Source organism: Pholis gunnellus (genome assembly GCF_910591455.1).
Source record: "Pholis gunnellus genome assembly, chromosome: 5".
Lineage (NCBI taxonomy): Eukaryota > Metazoa > Chordata > Actinopteri > Perciformes > Pholidae > Pholis > Pholis gunnellus.
In genome coordinates this window covers 4,846,855-4,863,429 of record NC_136531.1, presented here as the reverse complement: position 1 = coordinate 4,863,429, position 16,575 = coordinate 4,846,855, and the positions used below count along the sequence as shown (strand labels likewise).

Here is a 16,575-nt window from a genome sequence, read left to right as displayed (position 1 = left end):
AGTCGACACCGGTTTTAACATGAGACAGCGGTTCATTGTCGGGACTGCAGTAAAGAGGGACACAACATGTCCCTCACCTACAACAGGATGGCCGCCGTGATCACACGACTAATTAGATACTAAGGTGATTTGCGTTTAAAGCCTCTGTTAACATGTTTCCCCTCAGCCTAACTGAGCTGAACCGGAGGGTTAAACAGAGCAGAGAGTGTTTGCATCCGTCGAGGTGTGAACACGGCCGTCTGTCATCATCCACCTCCACACTGTCTGGCTTAGCCGACAACGCACCTGCTCTGCGGAGGACGACGAGCTGAGAACAAAGCAGCTTACGTAAAGTCTTCAGTATAAAAAAAAAACCCCGACGACAACAGAGCGGCTCCAGCGCCGAGCTGCAAGACGATCCGAGGTCATGTGACTCAAACACCGTCGGCTCCACACACATTCATGTTCGTCCACGTGGTTTTTGTTCTCTTTGGTCTGAACTTAGCAGCATTTGTTTGGTGTTTTTATTTCGTCACAGTTAAAAGTCTGAATGGTCTTTCATGCTTTTAGCTTGTAGAAAGTCCTTTTTACAAACAGATGTTATTTTGTATGAAGTGTTAGTTTTAAATGCTGTACAATACTGAGAAGTCACACTTTAAACCTCTTCAGTCTAACACTGAGTAGACTGCAGAGGGCCTAAATAAAAATGGCTTCTCTAAATATTTAGAGCCCAGTTGCATCGTTGTGGTTCAATAATGATCGACGGTCTCTGACGGTTTTCTGGACTGAAAAACAAATTAAAAATCCAGGTTCCAACAGTATTCTCTGCTGTCACGCAACACTGTGGGGACATCGATCAAATGGAAGTTTGAATTATTAAATTGTTCTTTTGGGGCCAGAACTATCTGAAATGCAATCAATACATTTGTTTTCGTCTCTCTTGAAAAATGTATTAACGAAAGGAGGACAAAAATAAATATAACATCTGATTCATAACTTTTCAACCGTAGTGTGTAGTTACAGATAAAACATCTCTTTGTTAAATGAGCCTGTGGCGTGAGGAGGTGTGCAGACTCACCCTCTTCCTCAGGTTGTAGGTGAGCACCAGGTTCCTGGCGAAGTGGTTCGCGAAGGCGGAGTAAAACTCCAGAACTTTCTGCAGCGCGTCTCGTTTGATGATGTGGAGGTCGCAGTACGTCAACGCCCGCACGTTGGCGCAGGACTGCGCCAGCGTCATCTCCTTCCAGAACACGTCGCCGAACACGTCACCTTTACCTGCGGACACACAGACGGACGGACAGGTAGGTCGCGGATCGTCTCACCGCCGCAACATTTTAACAGCAGATCTGGGGAGTCAAATATCATCCACATGAACATCTGAAACGTCTCCTGGAGAGTCACCATCTCCTTCCACTGTACATCTGCCCCATTAATATGGTCCAACACACCAAAATGCAACTTAATGCAACCTTTCCAGAGGAACATGTATTTCATTTCACTTCTAGAAACCTCATTTGAATTAGAAACAGGTGAATTAAAGTGTGCAGAGAATTTCTGAAGTGTAATTTTTTGGCAGAAAACAACATTTAACATCTAATATTAAAAGTCAAAACAACTTGTTTTCTCTGGGAAACATGTGACAGTCTCTTCTCCAAGCACCTTTGAAGAAGGACCTGCTCTGTGTTTCTGTGAGATTAGTCCGTTTCTGCCGGGAAACATTTCACAGTTTGATCTTCCACAAACGCAAAGCTCCGTCTCCTCCGGCGAATAAACGGATCAATGACAACACATCAGAGGGTCACAATGATGAACGCTGACACTAATGACGCAGCAGAGCGCTGTGGCGACAACACACTCTCATCGGAGTGTTGAGGAGCTTCGATGCGGCTGCTTTAAGAAAACTAAATGTGAAAAGAGGAAGCGAAGCACATGGACTTTAAATGTGATGTGAAACTAGAGGCGTTTCTGAGAGACCTAAATATTTATCCAGAGAGGAACTGAAGGTGATTCAGTCTGCTGATAAAACCTCTCTTCTGGTAATTATCTGGAGGTAAAAGCAGATATTTAAAGGACTGAAATAAGTCAGTGAGAGGCCGTCAGTCTCACTTCCTCTCAGCATCTCAGTCTCAGCAGCTGGACCCGTGAGTCCCAGGCTGCATGTTGTAATAACGATCAGCCGAGAGGGAAAAACAGTTCACTCAGTTGTAATTCTGGCTTTCTGAGTGCTACAATGTCTCCCAAATATAACTCCAGCGTCTACAGATTACTGGCAGTGACATCTACATACAATCCAATGTTATATGTCGCTCATTGTTCCTTGTGTGTTTGTATCTGGTTTGAAATGTTAACCAACCACTACAAACAGGAAACACAATAACGTTAATTCTACTTACTCTCTATTTACTTGACTACAGAGGTCAGAGAGGATAAACATGTTGGAATTATGTGGAAATGATGCAAGGTTAGAATAACATGAGTTTTTCCTGGTCTGCTGATGTTAATGCAGGATCAGACTGTACTTTACTGCACAAAGAAATACAACGTTTTATCAGTGTATGTGTTAGGATTGCAGGTAACGATTATTTCATTATTGATTATTTTCTCGATTAATATCACTTTATAGTTTTTTTAATTTATAGTTTGTGTTGAGGCTGAAACTGGTGGAGGAAGCGCAAGGCCGCTGCTGTGTTTACTTCTTTCTGCGCAGGCGCATCATAAAGTAACTCGATCCGGTCCAAATTCAAAACAGTATTTAATTAAACAATGACGACTGTAAACTGATGATGACAATTATAATCTATAATACACTATCGATAGTATGCATCTCGAGAGCAGAGACCACGTGCAACTCCCCTCACAGGCCCGACCAAGTCGGATCCTGCAAAGCGAACTACCATGGCCCGGCGCACGTCCTCGCAAACAGTCCTTTTATGTCCTTTGATGGTCGGAAAGTGTCCGAAATCTGTCGTAAAACACAAAGGCCGTCTTCTGGGGTCAGTGATTGGCTTCCAATCGCTCTGACGCCTCCTTCATCGATCCACTGCTCATCTCAATGGCTGGACCCCTTGTGACATCACCTCTGACATCACCTCTGACCTGCCCTCTGTCCTGCGGCCGCATGGTGTTACCCAGGAGTGCTCTCTGTTTTATGGCCATCTGCCGTCTGCTTCCCTTCAGTTGTCTCCGGTTCTCCTCCTCCTTCCTTGGCCATTTGTCCAGCACCTCTGTGTCCCCTTTGATGTCTCTGCCTCATGGCTCAGAACCCCCATAACTATGTGACTGTACTTTGGTTCAACACTTCCAATGATTATGTTAAAAGACTCCTACAAGTAAACTTATTGCAAACATATTATATCTTCTATAAGTAAACATCCTGTAAACCTATATTACATTCCATAAGTAAATATATTGTGACTCTTAACATAATTTACATTCTCATCATTGTGACAATTTCATTCACCACTAGGGGTGCTATAAATTCTACTAAATAATGCTTTTAATTCTTAAATTCTCCACATTTGTAAGATTCAAATCCCTTCAACCAACACTTCTAAACCCAAAGATATTCAGTTTATTATCACATAAGACAAAGAAAAGCAGCAAATCGTCTCGTTGCAGCAGAGGAAGAAATCAGAGGATGTTTCGCATTTCTGTTCTGAAACGATTCGACTATCAAAATAATTTCAGAGACATTTTCTGTCGATCACCTCGCAGCTCTGAAATCTACACGACTACGACAGAAGGAAAAAAACATTTCCAAAAAGGTTTTATTTCCGTCTTTTATTCAGCCGTCAGAAAGCTACAAAGCAGAATATGTTCTTTTTCTGGGGTTAATATGCTAAATTACTAACAAGCCTGGTTTTCGGTAGCCAAGATTAGCATCCCAATCAATATCAATGGATGCACCTTGCTAACTAAGCTAGCTAGCCTGCTCTAGCGTAAGCTTGTCTCTTAGCATTTGTCATGCTAACAGTCCTTGGCCAGACTCGCACTCGAACCCTCTTGTCCAAATACGGTCACTTCTGGCTCCAAAAAAAACCAAGATGGCAAAGGACAAAATGCCAAACGTTGACTATGTCCATGTCTCATATACAGCCTGTGATTATTACCTGCGACAGTGTCACATAAGGTTAATGGATTTTTGCAAGCTGGCATGCTAATGTCAGCTCACCAAAATGTAAAACTCATGCTAATGTTAGCTTGTTAGCGCTGACAGGAATTCATTCATTTCTTTGAAGCAGAAATATGGATGAGAAGTCAAGAGGATCAGTAGATGATTAGGTTCCTTTCATCCGAGTTGTTGATATTGTAAACAGACCGACAATGAGACATCATCAGAGCCTCACAGATGTTTTATGCAAACAGAAAGCCGAGTCTCTGCCTGCACACTGCCAGCAGAATTTGTAGTATATGTATCAGGGAGTTAAAGAGCTCAACGGTTTTGTGAACACGCTGGGTGATTTGCAAAAGAACTCTCACAGCTGTTCGTTCAGCCGTGCTCCGCCTCAACTGCTTCCTCCATCATCTTTCAGTTTGTTTGTTTCCCTCCCTCCGTCAGTTCATGAAACCACGAACATGTTTTATGTTTTAAAAATAAAGAAAACACTTCATGCATAAAACTGATGCTTTGCTAATGAGAGCCCTGGAGCATGATTCCTCGGCACGCTGACAAAAAATAGCAAACATTTTTGGTCTTGATGCAGTGAGGGAGCAGTGGAGCGTCTTTGTGTGGCAGGTGACTCTGAAGGGTTCGCCATTTTTTTGTTTTCGGGGCTCAGGTGTTTCCTCCTGGAGTCAGGTGGTGTCAGCAGGCAGCAAAAAACACAGTTTAAATTCTGCATCTCACTTCCAGACTGAAAGACTGTTTATTTTAATCCAGCAGAGGGAGCTTTCATAACCCTCAGAGAAGTGTTGACGGACGAGTCTGACTGGCAGAAGTGGACTGTGTTTCTGACAGGAAGTCTCTTAGTAAAGACACCTTCACTGTCACCGTGGCTGACAATTAGCCTCCAAACCTTCTGTTTGATGTTTGAAGCTGTACTTCATTGTGTCCTGCATTTTGGATTTTACACATTTAAACATTTTTTACTACGTCACGAGGTTGGCCAGCAGGAATTTGGTTGTCACTGTTGAAAAATCTATATTGATTTTGTTCAATTTCTGATTAAATTGTTGAGTTTTTGTACAATATCATTTTTAATAATACATTTTTCTCATGTTTTTATTTCTTATTTTGTTGTTTCAGCTCATCAGTATATCTGCTCTGACTCAGCATCACTAAAGGAGAAATCGGAGGATACATACAGACAGCATCATAGACTGAGACCATGTTTATATAGAGTTCAGACGTTTTCTCGCGTTCATTGAGGAACCGAACTCACCTAAAATGGCCACCACCTCGTCGTCCTGGATGACCTCCAGTGACCCCGACACCACAAAGCAGAGGCTGTCTATGCTCTCTCCGGCGTGGAAGATGAGGTCGCCCGGCGCACTGTGGACGGTCTGGAACTCCATGGCGAGGGCTCGCAAGCAGCCATCGCTGGCCAGCCGAAACGCCGGGTGTTCCTTGAACACCTTCCTGTTGAGGTGGACGCAGATATCCGCTCGCATGTCCTTCGGACAAATCTGCAGCACCTGCAGACAAAGGGAGGTCACACTAAGGTCTAACCAAGGTAGTATGCGCTCTCCAAACACAGTGAGGCGGTGACATCACAGTGAATCACCTCTGTGGAGAAACCGAACAGGGTGGCGAAGTGTTACCTTGTCAGTGTCGATGCCTCTGGACATGGACCAGGTGGACACGATGTAGTCCATCACCCTCTCGCTGAGGCCTTTGGGGACCTGGTACAGTTTGAGGAAGTCTCTCACGCTGTTGAGCATCTCGTGGTAGCGGTTGGTGTTGGCGTACATCTGCTGGAAGATGGTGGTGACGTTACCGAAGATGGTTGCGTACAGCAGCGCTGGTAACAAGAAGCAAAGAACATTTCGTTTTTGTTTTATCTGTAAGACAGGACTATGAAGACACTTGAACATGTTTAGGTCTGTTTTGTATTTTCAGTAACCTGTGCTGACAGTATGCACTCTTTTGAAAAATGACTTCCTTATTTTGAACCCGTTAGTGCGTAACTGCTGCTATTTATAAAGTTCCACATCAAAACGAAAACGACTGTGGTTGTTTCACATTTTGTTCAGCAACATGTAAATGTCAAAGCTCCACATGTTATCTGAATATATTACCAGTGTTTGAAATTCCCCAACAATCAATCACATAATTTAAAACCAAGTAAATGACCAACCCTGTATTGTGAAAGTTACACTTGAACATAACTCAATTACCTTGAAGCCAGCACACGGCTGTGTGGAGTAAGTTTCACATCCACATTTATATTGAACATGTCACCAAAACATGAATGAAAACTTTGAGGAATGTATTCCATCAAATCATAAAATCCTTCTTAACAAACTCCAGTCTTCAGGATTTAGATTATGTTGCACTCGGGAGGTTCCAGGCTTCTGTTACAGGGGAAACGGTTGTGGCTGATGGTGCTGAGTCAAGCTTCCCTGTGAGCCAGACAAATCTGCGAGCTCATGTTTTATTCTCTCTGGCAGATGTGTTGGTCCCCTCTCCGCTTTGGACAGTGTTCCAGAGCGGATAAATCACAACAGTTTATCTAATGTGGAGCGTTTTTTGAGACGAAAACCCCCCAAAGAGGAGCGACAACCAAGATGGCTGCATCTGATGTCTCTTCTCTCATTTAAATATTTTAAAACCCAATCCAACAGCTATTTAACCTTGAGATATCCTATACAAAGTAATCTTGGCAGAACTGTACTTTCAGGTACAATCCACAATTTAAATGGAATGACCTGACTATTTTACACTGTTACGGGTGTAAACAACAACAATTCCTCCACTCGTGCAGCATTTAAGGGCTTCTGACGGTTGAATAGCTGTGACCGATGCAGCATTCAAGTTGAAATGCCGCCAAAGTTTTGATGGTTTCTAAGATTTGTATTGCCTGTCTTTGATTCTTCCTCCAGCATCAGCTCGTGGTGGTTACTGTCTGTGCAGCAGTCCACTGATAAAATAAATAGTTCTGTGGATAAAAACAAATGTTATTGTTACTTGAATCACTTCAGCCCTGAAATACTCGTCTCAGTCTGAGAGGCGACATGATCGGTCAGGTGTGTCTCTGTTAACTGTTCGTGTTCCAGCTCATCAATACAAACTGCTGCAGTCCGTCCCTGACTCAGCTACCCCTCCCTCACAGCCTGTCAGCAACCCGGGGTCACCGGATCGATGCCGGCGCCGTCCACCAGCAGCAGAAACCTGCCGTCATCCACTGTCAACACCCCCCCCGCCGACAACACGCAGCTCCGACTGAAAGTGTCCGAATCACAACGCAGGACTCACTGTGACCTTCTTATAAGGTCCCTGTGCAGTCTCAACACAGCGGTGGCGCCGAGCTAACGCTGACACCGCAACAGCAGGTCCAGAACCAGAGCCAGGTCCGAAGGTTCCCCACTGAGAGCCGAGGTGTTTGTGTTATTTTCATTTTACTGGGCAAAAGATAGGAACACAAATAATAATCCAATAAAGATCTCCTCACACCTAAACACTTTTAGAACTCGGTAATCTCTATTTACTGACGTGTATCAGGTACAAGGAAACAGCACACACACTAATGATGATAGTTAAACAACAAACAAACAAACCAAATAATATAAAATAAACAAACCAACCAAATACAATATGCAATGTTTTTCTTGAACTGGCCTTAATGAACACCAATAATTTAGCCTCCATTGCTTATTATACAAGTTGTCCATCATGTTCGTTATTATCTTCATCAAAAATGTGTCATTGAACAGCTGGTCAGTTCCATCATCTTGTCAACTTTTCTTTGATCAGATAGTTCCTGATTTAAATGTTGCAGCTTTAATTTAGACAACGGTCTTGATCTGCTGTTTGTGTTTAAACACATTATTCTGTTCCCAGAGAAATTTTGTAAACTTTGTAAGCTTTTGCTTTTGGTTGGACTCAGTGAAAAGCGTTGGAAACGTTTGGCACGAGTCCTCCTTTACCCCAAATCTCGAGCGGCGAGTTCAAATTTAGGACAAGCCACAGAGCCACAACAGCCTCATCTATGGGTAAATTCAGCAGGTTGAACTGAACCAGAATCTTCCTTTAATACAAAGTAAAGAAAATATGAAATCTAACAAGAAGGATCTCAGCAGATAAAGCATCATATAGAAACAAATAAGCACTTTAAATTAGATTTACTGCAGGAGATAATCATTCATTATCATATCAATAATAATAAATCTCCTGGTTTGGTCTGGTCTCTCTGAAAGCAGATGGAGGATGCTCGGGGAAATAAAATGGACCGGCTATTTCTGTCCTTCCTCTCAGATCCCATCCTGATGTCACGGTGAGCATTACAGCGCTCACACTTGCTATGCTAATGACCCCAAACTCTCATCCTGGATCCAGGATGCTGGCTGTCATAGCAACTGTTTCCCATCAGCCTCCAGCGGCACTTTTTGTGGGCCAGGAAGCTGACAAGAGGGGGGGGGGGGGGGGGGGGGTTAATCCATACTCAGCTTCCTTCAGTGTTCCTCATGAATCTAAATAGGAAACAAAAAGGTTTACCCAGACTGCAGCGCTCCCTCAATACAGCCTCAGAGCAGTGCCTCTCTACATGAGCCCCAGAGGGACAAACTGTCAGAGCTCAACACTCACACACAGGAAGTCAAACTGGGTCAGAGGTTTACTTTCGCTGGACACTCTGCGACCTCCTCATTTCATTTAAATAATGTTATTCATGAATCATACATCCTGTGTCATTTACAAATGAATGTACCGTAACCTCTATTGCAGGTTTATAAAAGTGTCCGTCTGTTCTGTTTGAAGTGAGAGACGAGTGACGCTGGTTGGAGGTGATGATTGACGATGAAGGCGGAGAGGTCAACGAGAGGAAGACTAACGATGTGACACGAGGCGACGGCAGCTTCCTATGAAGGAGACAAATTGTCAACATTAAAAGCTCTTCGTCCTCCAACTCAGTGAGGGGAAGCTTTTACCTCCAAGTGTTCTGGGAAACCTCCAAAAACTGTCTGTCTGCCCATCACTACTGCCTGTCTGCCTCTACTGTTAGAAGCTGTCTGTGTATCTTTGTACAGTCCACCCTGCTGTTCACATGTTTTGGAAAAAAAACAAGAAACTTAAATGTAGTAGAAGAGCAGGGCAATGTCACGCAAAAGCTACACGATTAAAGGCAATAAAAGACCTAAAACATATTCTCTAGTAGTAGACTAGTTTTTGCAAACACAAATAAAAGTAATAAATGACAAAGATTCTCTGGTACCGGCTTCTCAAATGAGGGGATTAGCATCTGTTATATCAGATTAGATTAAATGTATTATTCCTCAGAGGGAAAACTAGTTTGATCTTCAACAGAAGAAGTTAGACTTAGAACAGAGAACGTGAAAGACATTCTACCTCAAACTGACAACATTTTTTAAGTAAAAATAACTTTGGGTTTTGGATTAGCAAGTTATTTAGAGATGTCACAATGGACTCCAAGAAGATGAAACAGGTATTGTCACTATTTTTGACTAAACGAGTCATCTATTAATTGAAAACAATAATCAGCGGACTCACTGGCAATGAAATAACTGTTGCAGCCCGAACAAGTAACTGTCCGTCTTCCATTACGGCGTGACATCACAGGTGTGATTGGTTGATAATATTCTCTCCTCACTAAACAAAGAACAGGCCCATCCCATCTCACCGACCTGCTCCACCACCACACCTCCACTCCTCTGATGCCAACCTCCTGTCTCCAGCACTCAGGACCAAGCACCAGACCTGTGGTGACGGGGCATCTCCATCGCTGCCCCTTCTCTCTTCCCAAACACATCCGAGAGACTGCTGAGAATCCGTCCACTTTCAAAACCCAAATCGAAATTCACCCTTTTTAGAAATGCCTTTAATCTGTGATTAGTGTTGTGTTTTATATATGATGTTGTTTATTTGTTGTCTATATTTTATTGTTATGGAAAGTGTTCATGAAAAGCACTTTATAAATGCAATGCATTTTAATATTTTATTTTATTATTTTATTATTTTATTATTTTATTATTTTATTATTTTATTATTTTATTATTTTACAATTTAACAATTTTACAATTTTACAATTTTATTTATTGTTATTATTTTTGTAATTATTAAGTACCATGACTACCATTGACAACCAGTTTAACAACTGACAAATGTAACGGAGAAGAACGCAAAACAAAACAAAGGTTTGTTTCTTGAGGGTAGCGCTACAGGAAAAATCATTGGGTCATCAAAATGTAAAGAGTTCATCCTTGGGAGAGCGGGAATTTGATCAGGACATCTCAAGTTATTGATTCGATGTTCATCCTCTTGGGATCCTGAATATCGTCAGAAAATATAGTATAACTCTGACCAGCAGTTTCTGAGGGATTTCTTCATGTTTCTTGTGACGGCGGCACTAAAGTGGTGAGAGTGGCCAAAACCATCAGGGTCCATCCTCTGAGGACTAAGATCCGAGTCAAGTTTCGTGGCCGGTAGCTGCTGAAGAAATCTCGTTTTGGTCCAAAGTGGTGGACAGACGGAACAATGTTACCGACCACACAGCTGGCAGGACAGAGAGGAAGTACGCAGGCCTTCTAAGAATGTAGGAGATTAAAGTCTTTGTTCATTTTGTTTCTAGACAGTATTTTGGGGGTTTCCAATTAATTCCAATCAGGTGTATAAGGAGCCTCATACCTCTCAGTAAACGGAGTGATCCGAATTAATTTCTTCTCTACTGCGGCGGGTAAAGCTGTTGACAGCTGAAGTTACCACACGGCTCAGACACACGTTCACGTCTGATAATACAGTGCAGAGCTGATCAGTCACCTCCAGCTCTCAGGCCGAATCAGGCGTCGTGCTGAGCAGCTGAGGATGTGTGCAGACAGCAGGGAGGACTTGAGTCCAGCTGATCCGACAGTCCAGTTAATATTTCAGTGTGGAACTCCACCGCGGCAGAGCGCACCGTGTCAGCCCCCATCACATCTCCGAGGAAACAACTGCTGCCGCTGAGGCCGTCCGTCTGCTAGGACACCAGACAGGCCTCTCTGAATCTGCAAGCCGCTGGCGAGCATCAGGTCGCCTGCCCACCACGGCAGATGTTTTTTTAAAACAAGTCAAAGTGGTCAGGGATTAAGGTTACATGTCATGTTTCTATTGTCTGGTGCCACCGACTCTGTGCTACAATTCTAAAGCGTTCAGCATTGATTTCAAAAGAGGCAGGCCAAACAGAGATTCAATAAAAACCAAACAGGGTTCAGATAACAGATAGTGGAAACATTGCTCTTTAAAAACAGCAACAACGAATCAATCCGAGTCATGAATGTGTTCTGATGCTTTTTAGAGGTATGCTATGTAGTGTTGTCGGTTGCACTTTGTAAACACAGACAGAGCAGCAGTGGTTGTGTGAAGAGAGGGAGCGGCATCAGCGAGAATAAATCAATGAATCAGAGAAATAAAATGTTATTTTCGGAGTGTTACACTGCGTTGTTCACTCCAAAGCACAATCAAACACACCCACAGCTCCAACCACAGCCCCGTGCGTCGGCTCGGGTCAAATTGACGAGCCGATAGCGACTCACAGCAGTGTGTCCAGAAACGCCTCGAACGCAGCAAAATAAGAAGAGAGGAGAAGACGCAGGCAGAGGGGAGGGTCTCTGCAGATACAGGCAGAAATAAACGCCGGAGCTGGAAGACCCAATCAGAGAGAGTCATGTGTAAGGCAAGGGTGACGTGTCAGCGTGACTTCGGGTATGGAAATTGGAAAATTCCGATCAGTGTGACGAGGAAAAAGCAACCTGTATTTAGTATTTTCAGTTTCATAAGAGATGCTTTTCAGTTTTACAGTCTATTGTGACATGTTGCCTCAGCGTTCGTTCAGTGTAATACAGAAGTGTTTGAAATGTTCCTTATTCTGAAAATGAAAATAGTTTATGTTATGTATGTTACTTCAGCACAGCAGATGATTTGTCCGTCTTTGACACTTACATTAATGTCCGTCTGTTACTGTCCTTCTATTCCTGCTGTACCGAACCGTGACTGCGGTGTACCGTTACACCCCTCGCTTATACACCGATGATTCTAAATATCTACATAAAACACTTTCCTCAACATTTAAACGGCAGTTAAAATGAAAACAAAAGAGTGATCTGATCTGCAGAGTCAGTGTGAGTTTTATCCGAGTCTGTAAATCTGAGTCTTTGTGTGTCGGACGACTGAGTCCACCATCAATAAATTATTGACAGACCGGTCTGATTCTTACGTTTCCTCTCCTCCGTCTGTGTACAGAGGGATTGTGGGAAGTGACGTTGAATTTGCCGCGGAGAGAGGGATGGAGGACACGGCCCCCGACGTCTGGAGGTTGAACAAGGTCCTTCATGTAAACTCACACACTTGTTTATGTCTGTGTGCTTTAAAGGTTGGAGCTATGAGAATGATGATTCCTGTGTGTTAACACCAACATAAATAACACATTGTGAGGAAGTTGGTAAAAACAACTCATGTATTATTTACACGCAGACGGATCACAGCACAGATTACTAAATCCCTGGATAGAGTGAGTCACTCTGATTCCTGGTCCCTGTCTGACTCTACAGAAGGTGTTTAAAGGCTGAAATTATTGATCCGATATGAACTACAAATACCGCCTCGCAGCGGAACGCCTCCGCCAGCCAGTCAAGTTGCAGTTTACATCCACGTCTGTCAAAAAATGTCATCACTTCATCATTTGAATCTGTCATATTTAGCACATCAATTCTTGAGTTATGGTCCAAGATTGCATTATCGTCACAGTGACCTTTTATCTTTGACGCCAAATTTTGAATCTGCTCATCATTTAGAAAAGTGCACGTTTGTGCCAAGTTTGAAGAAATTCCCTCAAGACCTTCGTGAGATATCGTGTGGACGGACGGACAACTCTGAAAACATAATGCTTCCGGTCACTGCTCATTAAAACTTTTAACTGTAGCTCCTGAAACTGACGTGACGCGGTCCACCGGAGAGAAGACGTCTCACTCTGTTGGATTTGTTGGAACCACAGACACACTCGCGGTTGTACAGCGGTGATACAGAGTGGAGCCTCTTCCCTCATTCACAGTCTTTGAAGCACACAGACACCGGCTCGCAGAGAGCACTTTAACCGGACAACAGCCAAGTTTAATTTTGGCCTGTTATCAAGTTACTCTCACGATCAGCGACAGCTGATATGAGCTGCTGCCGGTGACGTTTTTTTTCCGGTTGAAATGGAGAAGCTGCTTCCGGAACGTTTCTACACGGATCTCTGCTGATGATGAGACAGAGCGAGTCGGAGGTGAATCTGTAACATGTCCACATTCACGTCCACCAGCGGTGCGATATATATAATAAGTTAAGTTTATTTAAGGACTGCTTTAGACAGCTCTAGTTACTTTACGAACTTTGATTTTTGCACACAAAACACATGAAAGCACAGCTGAAACAATTAACCAATTAGTTGATGGACAGAAAAGTAAAGTCATATGGTTTGAGTCATGTCATGGTTCCAGCTTAACAAATGTGAAAATGTGCTGCTATTTCTTTTAATAATGTTAATAACTGTAATGTAGTAGTAATAATGTTGAAGTTTGGAATCAGACTAAACAAACATTGAGAAGGCGTCACTTTTGGACTAATTGTGTCGTAATTTCTCACTATTTTTTTAACTATTTTTTACAAACAATAAATCGATTAATGGAGAAAATAATCAGCAGATGAATCCATAATGAAGATAATCATTAGGTATTAGTTCAAAATGAGCTCACAACTACAACAGTACAATCCTGCTTTTACATTAATGCAAGAGTGAAAATAAACAAATTATATAACATATATAAGTATAACAGTCACAGGGGACATGTTTCTACTTTGAGTAGTTAATACCTTACTGTTACTTAAATCAAGGGTCTGAATACTTCCATCACTGCTATTCACACACTCAGCGTGTGAGCAAAATGCTGCAGTGAAGCCTGCAGCGCGGCAACACCAGCAGGACGAGGTGACAAAACACAGAAGCCTTCAATAAAGAACGGATCTCTGAGCCATGAACTTATGGCTGGATCGGCCATCAGACGTCTGTGTAGCGTCAGAGCCGACAACACAACTACACCGTAGAGCTACATCTGCCACGACAACACCACATCATGTTGTTTTTCTGATGATGGAAGAGACTGTTTAGAGTGACGACAAGACAAACCTCTTCATGGCTCTAAAAGGAGTTGGTGGAGACCCAAATCAGAGCTAAAAGAGAGCGAATAATGGGCTTAAATTCATCAGGTGGACACAATCACAAACTCCTCATGTCTCTCTCTCAGACTGGGGACAAAGAGGAAAAACAAAAGTGACGGAGGAGATAGGGAGGAGGCGACACTCGGTGATGCCATCATCAATCACCTCCGTTAGGTCCAGATCATTAAGTCCCAGAAACTAGGCAGCTGGTTACTTACATGTTAGCTACAAGCACTTAATAAGGTGCCAATAAGTCAGATGTTTACAGACTGGTACTCTGCCCTCAACCTACAATAAATAAATAAATAAATAAAGAGATAATTGCGGCTTTAAGTTCCTTCTTATTAACATGATTATTGTCATCTGATTGGTGCTGAATTCCTCAGCTAATTTAGTTTGTCTCTTTTTGGCATTTATTCGTTTTGCATTTTGATTAATTTCCCTAAATCATGTTTCATTTATTACTTCAGGGGAGGTCCGCTTGACCCCTCCCGACATCTGCTTTACTTCTCTTATCTGTTTTTGTGCTGTTGTACAGGCTCTGTGCAAATAAAACTAAAACTATTTATTTCGCACATGATTGCAATTTAATTTGAGCGACTGATTATTATATAATATATAATAATTATAGCGACTACATCCATAGCTATGAAAGGAAACGACTCACATCCGATCATCATCATGGCCACAGCGAAGATCTTCTCTCCGTCCGTGTTGGGCGCGATGTTGCCGAAGCCGATGCTAGTCAGACTGGTCATGGTGAAGTACAGCGAGGTGATGTAGACCGAGTCCTTGCTGGGCCCCCCCTCCCAGCGGCCCAAGCCCGAGGTGTTGAACCTGTACGGCGTCCCCACCGTCTCTCCCAGCAGGAACAGCCAGCTGTCCATCCTCACGCTGTTGGTGTCCTCGTCGATCACCTCGTAGTCTCCGATGCTGAACCAGATGCAGGCCAGCCAATGGGCCGCCAGGCCGAACACACACACCAGCAAAACCAGCACGGCGGCACCGTACTCGATGTAGTGGTCCAGCTTCCTGGCGACCCGACCCAAACGCAGCAGGCGGACTACTTTAAGGGAGCTGAAGAGACTGCTGATCCCCTGGAGAGGAAGAGGAGGGAAGACATGAAGAAATGAGGAGAAGATGAAATAGATCATGAAGAAAACAAAGGAGGAAAAAGAACAAAGGGGAAAGTCTCATTTATTATTTTAAAATTTAGATTTTCAAGCCAAGAGCGCCAAGTTACACCAGCAGGATGTTCTTCCTGTCAGAGTGGAAAAGTTCCTGAAACATTCGGACCATCGCGGGAAACTAAAAGGTCCTTTCACAGCTGAGTGGTTCGGTTCGGTTCAATCAAACTCTGCTGCTTTCGCCCGCTTGGTTTGGTTTGTTTGGTCGTTTGTGAACTGGATCAAACTACCGGACTGAGACCGGCTGAAAAGGAGGATCAGAGTGAACCGATGTTGTTTGTTTGTGGTGTGAAAACAAAGCGGACCAACCACAGGTTGTCACAATCCGTTATTTCTCCGTGAGCTCTTTGTGAGAACGCAAATAAACACACCAGGTTTTGGTGGGATGAGCTCCAAATGCTGTATGGCCTGAGGATGCACGATTACATCACCACAACTGTCCAATCAATGCTCTTTGTTTGTTTGACCAGAAATAAAAAGGCAATAATCGATGTTTTTATGTTATGAAACTGAACTCAAGTACATAAACATTTTTAAATGTGATTCCAAACTGCGTCACAGATCTCTTTGTTGATTGGAAGCTGTTTTTATGTTTGAGTGGAAACATTTATTGATGCTTTTATTTTGTAAATGCTTTTAGTGATTGTAAATGCTTCACTGGAACACACCGAACATCTGCATGTTGGATTACAGACACACTCGCGTTCTATCTTCCTCATTGTTTTTTTCATGTAACGCATCTTCAAGACCTTCAACTCTTTGCGTTATTTATTGGTAAATATCTATTAAATGGTAAATGGACTTTTATACAGCACGTTTCTACTCTTCTGCCCACTCAAAGCGCTTCACACTACACGTCAACATTCACACACAAGTCATCACTGATGCAGCAGAAGCAATCATCTTGTCCAAAAGCCCGTCGACGTGCGGACTGGAGGAGCTGCGGATCGAACCTTCGATCATCCGACTGGATTAAGACCCGCTCTACCTCTGAGCCACAGGCGGCCCAATTCAACTACCCCGTCGACTCATCTGCAATCACTGCTTTATTTGGAGTCGCCCTCTCAC

The 16,575-nt window shown here is 43.1% G+C and overlaps 1 protein-coding gene across 1 annotated transcript in view; it reads right to left on the bottom strand.

Moving 5' to 3' along the window:
* The window catches only part of kcnh1b (potassium voltage-gated channel, subfamily H (eag-related), member 1b), a gene marked incomplete at its 5' end in the record, with an annotated part of 37,594 nt that overhangs the window by 6,296 nt on the left and 14,723 nt on the right, over positions 1 to 16,575 (bottom strand). Inside the window, 4 exons of the mRNA XM_079158688.1 lie at positions 1,058 to 1,254; positions 5,361 to 5,613; positions 5,740 to 5,939; positions 14,988 to 15,417. Coding sequence (XP_079014814.1) covers positions 1,058 to 1,254; positions 5,361 to 5,613; positions 5,740 to 5,939; positions 14,988 to 15,417 — 1,080 coding nt within the window. The remainder of the gene's footprint in view (positions 1 to 1,057; positions 1,255 to 5,360; positions 5,614 to 5,739; positions 5,940 to 14,987; positions 15,418 to 16,575) is intronic.